The sequence below is a fragment of the Geospiza fortis genome, unplaced genomic scaffold (genome assembly GCF_000277835.1).
Source record: "Geospiza fortis unplaced genomic scaffold, GeoFor_1.0 scaffold114, whole genome shotgun sequence".
NCBI classification, from domain to species: domain Eukaryota; kingdom Metazoa; phylum Chordata; class Aves; order Passeriformes; family Thraupidae; genus Geospiza; species Geospiza fortis.
This window is the reverse complement of record NW_005054383.1, coordinates 736,078-747,923: the sequence shown is the minus strand read 5'-3', so window position 1 is coordinate 747,923 and position 11,846 is coordinate 736,078. Positions and strand designations below refer to the sequence as shown.

Here is an 11,846-nt window from a genome sequence, read left to right as displayed (position 1 = left end):
AGCGGGGCTGCCAGCACGGCGTGGTGCTGCCTCTGCCTGTGTGGGCTCAGCTGGCAGGAATGGAGAGAGGGGAAGGCCCCAGGAGGACTGAAGCCTTCAGGAACCTCCTCACCCATCCTTGTTGAGGGAACACGAACAAAAACATTCGTTGGATTTCGTCCTTTTCTTTGTTTTCCCTGGTATCTTTTTAATTAGGATAAAAGCTGTAATTGGTAGTAGGGGAATTCTGAAAACCTGGCTCCTGGCAAGACAGGAGCAAGTCTGCACGTTCCTCTGACTTGGCACATGGACAATCCATCATGCTCACACAGCCTGCTTGGAAGAGCCCAAGTGCTCCGTCCTGCTGCTCAGGAAGGAGTGATAGATATCTTCATTAAAAACAATCTCAGAGGGAAATGATAGAATTCTTAAAAACAAGCAAAGTGATGGGAATTTTGCCCAAAGAAAGGAATTTTTGACCATGTTATTTTGTAGGTTTTATTTATTTGTTGTCTGCATATGGATGGATTTTTGTGTTTAAAGTAGACTGTTAATTTTGAGTGAAGCACACTGGTATGTGCCAGTCATGAAATGGTCCTTGTCAGTGATCTGGTTCATGGTTGAGAGTGAGAAAAAGATCTTTGTTACATGCAATCGTAGGATCATGGAATGGTTTGCATTGAAAAGGACCTTAAAGACCATCCAGTTCCACCCCTTGCCATGGGCACGGACACCTCCCACTGTCCCAGGTCACTCCAAGCCCCATCCAACCTGGCCTTGGACACTTCCAGGGATGCAGGGGCAGCCACAGCTGCTCTGGGCACCCTGTGCCAGGGCCTGCCCACCCTGCCAGGGAACAATTCCTAATTCCCAATATCCCATCCATCCCTGCCCTCTGGCAGTGGGAGCCATTCCCTGGCTCCTGTCCCTCCATCCCTTGTCCCCAGTCCCTCTGCAGCTCCTCTGGAGCCCCTTCAGGCCCTGGCAGGGGCTCTGAGCTTTCCCTGGAGCTGTCTTTTCTTGGGGCTGAACACCCCCAGCTCTGCCAGCCTCAGAGCAGAGGGGCTCCAGCCCTTGGAGCATCTCCATGACCTCCTCTGGATTCACTGCAGCAGCTCCAGGCTGGGGCAGCTCTGCAGGTGGGGTCTCACCTGAGGGGCAGAATCCCCCCTCCCCTGCCCAAGGGGCTCTGAGTGCACACAGCCGGGGCAGGTCCAGCTCTCAGTCAGCAGCACCCCTAAACCCTTCTCTTCTTTTCAGCTGTTTTACAGCATCAAATGGCAACAACAGGATCTTAATGTGACAATGGCACAGGTGTGCAGATCCCAGCCTAAATATTGCTTAGAATCTGGAGAGAGAGGAAACTTCCTGATCGTCTTACATTGTCTCCAGGATCCCCCTCTTGCAAGGTCTTGTAGCCCCTTTTCAGACCACGTTCCTACTCCTGGGCTCTCAGCAGCACATCCTGCTGCCTCCTTGCTGTGCCCCTTTGGGATGGTTCCTGTGGGGTGGGTTTCCAGCTGGAAGGGTCTGCTCGAGGGGAGGGGATGACACTGATGCAGGTTCAGTCTGCCCAGTGGCACAGGCATGCTGGGGTGCAGGATGACTCACCAGGCTGTGGCACATGTGCCCAGCATCTCTGTCACGGCACAGATGTTGGTCAGAGAGGGGACAGTTGTTATTGTCAAAATGCAAATGAGTAAAATTATTGTTTTGAGAGACAATTTTTAGGGGAAGGACATGCAAATTTACCTTCCATTCTGATTGTGCATTAGTATTAAAATGCAATGTTTGAAAGCCAAAGCAAAGGAACATTTTAATTTGGGACTCATCAGATGGTTCCTTCTGCTGGGATTAGCATCATATACTTTGCATCAAATGCTCTAAGTTTGAAAAAACTCTGGTTTTCAAAGAAAACAAAAATATGTTCTAAAAATGCCAGCCATTTCCAGGGATTCTGGCTGCTGTCAGCTGCCCTTAAGTGACTGGTCTGGTGCTGAACACTGAACAGGGCTGGTGGGAATAGGCTTTGGGGTTCCAATAGGATGTGTGGTTGGGCTCCCTCCTGGATGCTGCTTCAATTTGGCTTCTAAATAGCTTAGAAAAATGTGGATGTTAAGGAAAATTTCTTCACTGGAAGAAATGGAAGGGTGCTTAGGCATTGGAAGAGGCTGCCCCAGGGCAGGGGTGGAATCACCATCCCCAGAAGGATTTAAAAGTTGTGTGGATGTGTCACCTGGGGACGTCTCAGTGGTTGCCTTGGCAGTTCTGGGGGAATGGTCAGATTGGATCATCTGAGAGGAGTTTTCCCACATTAACAATTCCATGAAAAGCTGGGCCAGGGTTTGCTCTGAGGCACAGGACCCCACAGGTCTGGTGGGACGCCGAGCTGCCCTGGAGGGTGAGGACAGCCCTCACCAGCAGGGGAAGGAGCGTGTGGGGGCAGGAGCTGCTCACAGGTGACTGACAGAGGCTGTGCTGAAGGGATGGCTTGTGTTTCTCTCCTTGGCTTTCCATATAAAGCCCCTCCAAATAAAACTTGCCTGCCTACAGCGCTCGGAAGCAGCTGTGCTGCTTATTTAAACACACTGTGAGGTATCTCCGTCCTGTCCCCCTGCTTCCCTTCTCCTTCTTCCTTGGAATACCAACCTGCCTCGTGTTGCAGACCAGAAATAGAGACTGGCCACTGACTTGCTAATTGTAATGCATCCTGATAATGCCAGCTATAATTAGATCAAGGTATCCAAGTCCTTTTGCTGGCAGACTTTTCTGTGACCCTGTTATCATACTTTAAATAGAGGATCCCGTCTGCTCTGCCCAGCTTCTGGCTGCAGAGGCAGGACCTGCAGAGCCCAGCTTGGTCCTTTCTAGGGAATCCAGCCCAGCATCCGTCCTGGTGCCTGCATCTGCTTGGCTTGTGAAGAGACAGGCTTGGTGCAGCAGTGCTCACTGACAGGTTTTAAGCACTGATTATGGCCCCCAATATCTGGCAAATGTCAGTGACCACTGAGACTTTTGTTGTTATAAAATCCCTTCCCCAACTCCCCAGTGACCACGGCTGTGTTGGGCCAGTGAAAGGGGCTGCCCTGGGCTGTGGTTTTCAGGGGGTTGCACCTGACCCATCTTTTCTTTACTGTTTTAGGGTAATCAGAACAGTGGCTCATGTTGAGGTGAGCTGTGGTAGGGGGAGGAATGGTTTGGGGTCTCAGGATCAACTTGTCCAGAGCTGCAGCCTCATATCCCAGGGCTGTCAGACATCTCTCCTTGTTCCCTTTTGATGAGCCCTCTACATTCTTTCCTTACCCTCTCATGCAAGTCCTGTCAATCTTTCACCATCTGCAGAATCCCCGGGTCCCTCTCTCTGGCCTTGGGAAGCCTCAGGCTGCTGCCCAGCTGTGCTGCCCTTGAGCACCCTCCTCGCTGGGTCAGAACAGGCATTCCCAGCTCTGTCCCACCAGACAGGGCGCTTTGGGTGTGCAGCTGTGTCCTCAGCAGGTGGGTGAGCCAGGCCCTCACAGAGCTCATCCCCTCAGCACTGCACGAACCTTTGGCTCCTTCTCTGCAGCACCACCCAACCTGCTCATCACATCCCCAGCCCTCTGGGACAGCTCATGGAAAAGTTTGGTTGAGTGGATATGCCCGAATTCATCACTTGCTCTCAGTATGGCTGCCCACACTTGCTCTGACATTCTGTCTGATCTGTCCTGAGCTTGTCAGGGAGGGAACTGAGACCCCCTTGAACACCAGTGTGCCCTAGGGGAGGAGAGGTTTCCTAATGTCATATCCTGCAGGCAGGCCTGGGGCTGTCACAGCAGCAGAGCTCACCAGCTAATCATGGCTGAGTCAGCCTGAGAAATGGGACACTGAAATCCCAAAGGAAAACCAGGGACTTGGAGGAACTGGATAAGCCAATGCTCCCTCCTTTGGGTAGGAGCCAAACCTCTGGAGATGTTCTGCTGCTTTGCTAGCCCAGCTGAGCTCCGTGCTGTTCCATGGGGAAGGCACCTCACTGCTGTGTTCTGGCAGGACATCATCCTAGACTCCCATTTCATAGAATCCTAGAAATCATGGAATGGTTTGGGTTGGAAGGGACCTTCATGATAATCTTGTTCCACGCCTCTACTGTGGGCAGGGACACCTCCCAGTGTCCCAGGTTGCTCCAAGCCCCATCCAACCTGGCCTTGGACATTTCCAGGGATCCAGGGACAGGCATAGCTTCTCTGGGCACCCTGTGCCAGGGTCTCACCACAATAAGCAAAGAATTTTTTCCAAACATCTAATCGAAATCTCCTCTCTTTTACTTTAAAATTGTTTCTCCTTGTCCTATTGCTATAAAAAGTACCCAAGTAAAAGGGCATGCTGCCTCTTTTTCAGTCCTGGGCAGTACCTGGGGAGTGGGGGCTGTGTGGGGATTGAGCCTCCAGAGGTGCAGCAGAAGTGCAGTGCGCCATACAGACAAAGGAGTTCATCAGCAGAAGCTCTGGGTGGGTGACCCTGGCAGGCAGCACTGGTCATGTGCAATCATCATCTGTCCCCAAGCTAAGGAAACACATGGGAGTCCTCAGACAGGATCCTCAGCACTTCCCAACTCACCTGGAGCTAAGGTTTGGGCTTGGGAAGTCCCTGTGGGCAGCGTCCTGTGTCGATCCCCAAAACAGTGATGGAAGAGCTCAGTCTGTGGTTTGTGTGCCCAGTCATGGGCACTGCTCACAGATTTGGGAGACTGAGGAGGAGGAATGTCAGCAGAGTGGAATATGTGGCTGTCTGCAGCTCACCAGACTGCCTGCATGGTCACCCATGAGTCCCTGAAGCTTGGAGACCAGTGCCCTGCTGAGGGCAGGGGCAGAACAGCCTGGCAGCACAGGGGCTCTTGGGGCTTCCTCCTCCAAAGCTCAGCTGGGGACCCCAGAGGTTTTGGTGACACTCCGAGCAGTTTTCATCCTTCCTGCTTCTGCTTTCTTTCTCAATGGGAACAGGTAGTGAGGCAGGGCCATGCAGGGTTTGGTGACATGTCATTGCATCAGGGGTGTCACAGCAAACCCAAAGCAAGTGGAGGTGAGGCATCGCTGCCTTCTGCCTGGTAGTCCCTCCACAGCTGAGCCTGGTACTCCTCACCTGAGCCTGATCCTGCTCACCTGAGTTCTCCTTGGCTGGGCCCCGTGTCCCTCGTCCCAGCCCGGTACCCCCATCTGAGCCCGCACAGGCTCCTGGTTATGTAAAGCCACAGCAAGCACAACCAGGAGATTCTTCAGTGTCGGAATCTGAGTCACATGGGGCTGTTTTATTTCCCCCTCTGCTAATCTCGTTTCTATAGAAACAAGATTGGGAGGAAAAAAAATAAAAGAAAAAAAGAGCCAAGCACAGAGCAAACGAGAAACCTGAGGTGATGGGTGAGGGAAGCGGAGGTGGCAGCTGAGGAGGTCAGGCGACGCAGATGGGAGCAGGGACCCCGCTCAGGATGGGAGCGTGCACAGAGGGGACAGGGACTCTCCCGAAGAGACGCCCTGGGATGAGCTGCTGCTCTGGCAGTGGGTGAGCCAAGCACCAAGAGCAAAGGGAGCAGAGGCTGTGCAGGTGAGTGAGCATCGCTCGCGTGGCTCGCGGGAATCTGTCACTGTCCTTGTCCCTGCAGGGCACGGCTGGGCATGGCTCACAGTGTCCTGGCCCTGGCTGCTGCTTTGGAGACACTCTCGTGCCTGGGACCATGGTCAGTGGGAAGCGTGCCACGGGGAGCAGGGCTCGCCGGAGCGCTGTGCGCAGCCAGTGCTGACTGCGTGCTCGTGGCCGTGAGGGTTTCCAAACCCTCTCTCTCCCAAAAGACTGCTCCCTGCTTGGGAAGAACCTTTCCAGCTTTGGTTATTTTCCTTCTATTTTATCCTGACTGTACCTGTGCAAATAAGCTGCTCACAGCAGCCGAGCCGCGCAGCGCAGAGAGTGCAGGGCTCTGTGCTCGCAGCACTGCTCACCCCGGGCACAGCCGCCTTCCCCAGCCCGGCTGCAGCCAGGATGCCGCTGGGGATGAGCCCGGCTCAAAGCTCTTTGTGCAGGGGCTGCTCCCCACGGAGGGAGGACCAGCTGAAACGCTGCTTGTTTGCCTGGGCTGCCGGCAGCCCATGGCTCGTCCCGGGACTGTTGCCTGTGCTGGTGGAAGAGGCTGGGAGCTGCCTGCCCACATCTGGGTTAGTTCAGAGCCACAGGCACGTGCTGCTCCCTGAGTCTCAGGCTAAAGAGTATGCAACAAGTGGGAGGTTTTCCTGCCTGGATGTGCTGTCTGGTGGGATGGATGGCTGGTACGCGTGTGGTGCTGAGGGCTTTGGCTGGGTGTGTTGGTGGGGCAGAGGTGTTGCTGGTGTTGGTCATCCTGTGTCGGGGCCGGGGCCAGCTCTCTCGTGACCTCAGCCATCCCTCACCCGTGGCTCGGTGCAGTTGTGCCTGCGTGGCCCCTGGTGTCCCTGCATGGCCCCTGGTGTCCCTGCCTGCATGGCCCCTGGTGTCCCTGCCCTCCAGCCATGGCAGAGTGCTGCAGGGTGCCTGCTGAGGCACCCGGGCTCCTGCGGGCCCACGCTCACCCCGGCGGCTGCAAACTGCCAAAAGGCTTTAGCGGATCACCACAGGGGAGGGAGGGATGCGGAGCCGAGGGATCAGGATTGTGCTTGTCATCACTTCCCAGCTGTGGTGTGGGGAATGCGGTGGTGACTGCGAACCCCCGGCCGGATCCACGCCCGTGTGTGGCGGGTGAAGCTGGAGGATGAATCCGGTGCCTGTGTCTTTCTGTACTGAGCTTTGGGAAATGTCACTGCTCATCCGCCTGCCTGGCCAGCGAGGGGGCGAAGGACGCTGCTTCAGCCCCTTGTCCTCATCCCAGGGCAGCTGAGGGATTTGTGCGCTGGGTGCCGTGTCCGGGGCCGGCTCAGCAAGCTGCTGGAGGAACAGGCAGGATGGGGACAGGCTGCCAGCCCTCCATGCTTGCCCACTGCCTCGGCAGGCTGGGGCTTTGGCAGTCACTCCTGTGGGGTTGGACTCCCGGAAAAGCCGTGGGGTGAAGGGATGGGTACGGGCTGTGTCACGCAGCGCACGGGGGCAGCGGGAGCTGTGCCCTGTGCTTAGCTGCACCCTTCCTCCTTGGCCAGGCTGGTGTCCAGGTGCTGCTCTGGGTACTCTGCTCATCCTGGTTGGACACTCCCAGGCTCTCAGCACACACCAGGCTGGGGACAGCACTGTCCCTGTCCCTTCAGCAGCAGCCTCTGCCTCTGCCTGTCCCTGCCTGCTCTGTTCAGGGTGCTGGGTGCCATGGCTGATGCCAGGAGGGAGTTTGCCAAGCCAGACCTGCCCCTCCCTGTGCCTGAAGCAGTGGGCTTAGGGGGCACATGTCACACCAGGCTGTGCATTGCTGTGCCACAGTGGCTGTCCTGCCCTTCTGGGAACACCAGCTCTCTTCTCTCCAGAGCTTTGGAGAGAAGGGCTGAGGACGGATATTGCTGCAAGAGCCTTCAGCGCTGATAATTATTTCTGGAAAAAGATGCCGTGTTCTGACTTAAATGCTGACATGGGACTCTGAACACGTGTAATCTGGCTGACAGATGGCAAAGTCATAGAGGTGTGATTTATGATACAGCACAGTAGCTGAACAACCTTCTCTGGTTGTCAGGAGACAATTCTTCCCGGTGCTGCGGTCGACATTCCGACTGATGGCTTTTCCCACGTGTCCCCTGGTGTGTGGGGACTGCCTTGGCAGGTGCCAGCGGTGTCCAGTGTGCCCGCCCTGAGTGCCAGCCCTGCTGCTCCAGTGCTGAGCTGCTGCACAGATGCTGCCTCTGAGGGAGGGCTGGGCAGGTGAGCCCGGCTGGACCTGGGGCAGTGCTGTGCAGCGGCAGGGCTGGCCTTGTCCCCATGCTGTGGCTGGGATGAAGCTGGCTCTGGGCTGCCTGTTCCCCAGACCAGCACCTGTGGGGCTGAGTGTGTGGTCCTGATGGGGGAAGGCACCCAAATCTTGCCTGTCAGATAAGCACAAGGGGAAGGATGCTGACAGCCACCGGGAGCCTGTCTCACCTGTGTGCCCTCTCTGTGCCTCAGTTTCCCTGCTTCTGCCTTAACATCCCTAACGCTGATCCCTCTTAAGGGACAGGGACATCTATTAATGTTTGGAAAGCACTTGGGAAGTAACACAGTGGTCTCCACAGCATCCCCCTCCCTGTGCTGGGGGCTCACCCCCACTGCCCCCGCACAGTGCCCAGAGCTGTGGGAGCATCCCAGCCCTGGGCACACCATCCTGGGAGCACTCTGACCCCAGGGGACCGGGGCAGCTCAGCACAGGAGCTGGGAGCTGGCCCGCCAGCAGGGCCCTGGCAGAGCAGGTATGATTCATTCCCCTTCTGCAGCACAGTTTATGTAAAGCAGCTCTGTGTGAATCGCCAGATGATCTGTAATGTGCTCCTGGCTTCTAATTAGTGATGCTTCTGCTGGAGCTTTGGGGTCTGGCGGAGGTGAGGGAGGCTGGTTCATGTGTGGAGGAGTTGCTGACAGCTCTCGGGGGGGAGGTGTTGGGCTGTCAGAGCTGTCACAGCCATTCCTTTACCTGGCCTGTAGCAGCTGGAGGTGGTGGCCAGCAGGTCTGGGGGGTGCAATCAGCACCCCAAAGTTCTTGGTCAGCTTCTGACTCACACATGGACTGGCTTGTCTGTCCTGCATCAGGCAGATCTGGGCAACCCCTGCCCTGGGCTGGAGAGCATCCATCCCCTGTGTCCCTGTGCCTTCCCCTTTGATGCCATGACTGGGGACTCACAGCAAGGCCACATGTTCCTGAGCACCCAGGTGGCTTCTCCAGCCCCAGCAGCCCACCCTGCCCCCAGGACTCTCTCCTTCATCCATAACCCTGCTGCAGATAACCCATGGGGCACATGGCCCTGTTTTCGCCCACCAGCTCTTCTCGACAGATGCTGTTGGTTTTATCCAATCTGAGGGACGCAGTGGCTGCTCCTGCCATGCTTGGGCAGGTGGATACATCCAGGTAAAGCTGCTGGGGGTGTGATTGTCCCCGTGGTGGTCATTGCAAGGGCCATGTTCCGGCACCACAGAGGCACTTCTGACAGGGGCTGCTGCCTTCCTGCATCTGTGCAGGGCACCGGGGCTTTCCCAGCCCCTCATCCCTGCAGGCTGGGAGGGGTGGCTGTCGTGGTGCAGGGACTGTGGTGGAGCTGGGGTCAGCACAGCAGACAGGGCAGGATTCTGCAGGCAGTCCCCAGATCAACACCCCCAGCGTTCCTTCTGCTGGGGCTGGAGCCCTCATCCCTGCAGGCTGGCAGGAGCTCCTCTGGGCAGGTGGGAAGGGTTAGGAGCAGCCAAATGCCACTGAGGAGGTGCTGTAGGGAGCCAGCAGTGCCTGTTCCCACTGCCAGCCCCATTGCTGGGTCAGCCCTGCTCATCCTGGTGTCCACACCATGCCTGGGGCTGCTGCAGAGCCTTGGCTGGCAATGCCCGCCTCTCACCCCTCCCCAGATGGGATCTTCTCCATTCCAGCTGAGCTCTGACACCAGATGAAAGGGGAGCGGGGTGGTGGGGGTGGTGCTGGTGCCGGGCTCTGCTCTGTGGGCACCAGGATCACTCCTCTTCATCCTCTTTTCCCTGGCTGTGAGTGGGGGAAGTTAGGGTTTGGGTTTCTTGTTGGGTTTCTTTTAAGGCAAACCTCATCCTTTACATCAAAGTAGGATTTTTTCTCAAGAATGTAAAGAATTGCCCTGGAAGGTCTGAACAGCTCTTTGCTGGCGGGGACTGGAGAGACAAGAGCCCTCTCCAGAAAGCTGTCTCCACACCATCCCCAGCAACAGCAATTCATAAGCTGAAAAATAAATCAATAACCAGTTAATGAATTGAAGATGTCTGTGTTTAAAATGTATCAGGGAAAAAACTGTTAGCTGGTCGGGGCTGGCCTAATTACTGTGAGGAGGGGCAGGGAGCTCTCAGTTCTGAGAAATAGCTTCTCTTTTTCTCTTTCTTTGGAGGTATTTTGTGTGCTTAAGGGAGGAGAGGAGAGGAGAGGAGAGGAGAGGAGAGGAGAGGAGAGGAGAGGAGAGGAGAGGAGAGGAGAGGAGAGGAGAGGAGAGGAGAGGAGAGGAGAGGAGAGGAGAGGAGAGGAGAGGAGAGGAGAGGAGAGGAGAGGAGAGGAGAGGAGAGGAGAGGAGAGGAGAGGAGAGGAGAGGAGAGGAGAGGAGAGGAGAGGAGAGGAGAGGAGAGGAGAGGATTGGCTTTTGCAGTGTGTGTAGGTTCAAAGTTCCCCCCAGCTCTGTCCTTCATCCCCTGGGACCTCTGTCAAATCCCTCCTGTCCCTTCCATGCCCAGCCCGGGGCTGGCTGAGCAGTGGGAGCAGGTTGTGCTGGCACACTGAAGGACAGGAGGCAGTGGCTGTGACAGTGTGTGACAGTGTGTGTGGCAGGGCTGGCACTCAGCCCCGGTGCCTGGTCCTGTGCCCAAGTCTGGGTGTCCCAGCTCCCCAGGCTTGTCCTGCCTTGCTCCTGTGCTGGCAGCAGGGACAGGCTGTGCCCCGTGCCCAGCCCCGGCCAGGGGTGCCACCCTCAGAATGGGGGGCCCTGGGGGTGCCACCCTGGGCACGGGGGCTCTGGGGGCTCCGTGTGCCAGAGGGAGGCAGAGGGCTGGGGGTTTCTGTGGGGCAGGCGCCTCCCCAGCCTGTGTCAGCCTGTGAGCCCCTGTGCCATGGGCTTGGAGGCAGGGCAGGTGTGCCCTGGGCCAGCAGCTCTCCCTGCACAGGGCTGGGATGGGCTGGAATGTGCAGCAGTTCCCAGAGCCTGTGGATGTGCCTTTCCCAGGTGCCAGGGGCTGGCAGTGCCGCCCACCTACTGGGAAGGGGCTTTGTCAGCACAGACAGGTCCTTCAGTTGAATCCATTTGCTCCCACACATTTCTGTTTCTGTCTCCAAAACCTCTCCGATGTGGGCTGATTTCCATGTCAGCCCTCCTCAGGGAAGCTGTTCTGGTGCTTGGGAGGCCACAGGGGCTCCAGGGCTTCTCTGAAGGAGCGTGTGGCCATTGATTCAGTCTGCTTTGGTTCTCTCCACTGACGTGTCCCTGGCTGTTTCTGCAGTGCTGGCTGTCACCTGTTGGAGCTTGGGGAGGAATGCACAGCCTGGGGAGGTGATTTGGCTGCACAGGGAGCAGGACCTGGCTCTCTCAGCCTGCCATGCTGCAGCTCCAGTTTGGCTAACACGGACCTGGCCTGCTGAGCAATACCAAACGTGCTGCTGCTCCTCTGCTGCCCATCCCCAGGGCTGGTGCCACTGCCCGCTCTGGGAGCCTCCTCCTTTCAGCGCTGAGCACCTGTGGCTGTGCCCCAGCTATGCCCTGGGCTGCAGGGCCATTAACACCTTTCCTCTCCCCTCCCCAGGTCGGAGAGCAGCCTCGCTAGGTTTGCCCACCGCTTGTCGGTGAAGCAGAAGCAGGAGAAGAGAAGGAAAGCTGAGTATGGCTCGGCCGAGCTGTCTGCCTTCCGGCCCAGGTCTCTGAGCATTGAATGGTAAGAGCTGCAGGACAGGACTGGGGACAAAGCTTCTGCCTCTCCAGTTGCCCTCCTGTCCCCTTTTCCCACGGCTGCCATGGTCAAAGCGATGTCCCATGGGACAGCGACCCCCCAAACCCCTGCACCTGCTGCAGAGGCTCCCCCAAGGTATCAAACGAGAACCAGCCCCCAGCTGAGGGTCTGTCAGGGCTCATGTGGGTGAAGGGAGTGTCTGCTGAGCTGGGGCACACGAGCACACAGCCTCTGGCAACACCCACCACTGCCTCCTTCCCTTCCCTTCCCTTCCCTTCCCTTCCCTTCCCTTCCCTTCCCTTCCCTTCCCTTCCCTTCCCTTCCCTTCC

General features: G+C 56.9%; 1 protein-coding gene across 5 annotated transcripts in view; it reads left to right on the top strand.

Annotated features, from left to right (window-relative positions):
• Positions 1–11,846, top strand: part of LOC102036376 (ankyrin repeat and fibronectin type-III domain-containing protein 1-like) — a 177,781-nt gene that overhangs the window by 124,779 nt on the left and 41,156 nt on the right. For 2 of the 5 annotated variants that reach the window (XM_031060503.1, XM_031060506.1), the window contains one exon: positions 11,374–11,502. The exons of 1 other annotated variant lie outside the window; for it this stretch is intronic. In XM_031060503.1, the coding sequence (XP_030916363.1) occupies positions 11,374–11,502 (129 nt within the window). Of the gene's footprint in view, positions 1–5,420; positions 5,554–11,373; positions 11,503–11,846 lie in introns of those variants that run through there. 2 more of the 5 variants (XM_031060505.1, XM_014308717.2) reach the window with 2 other exon arrangements.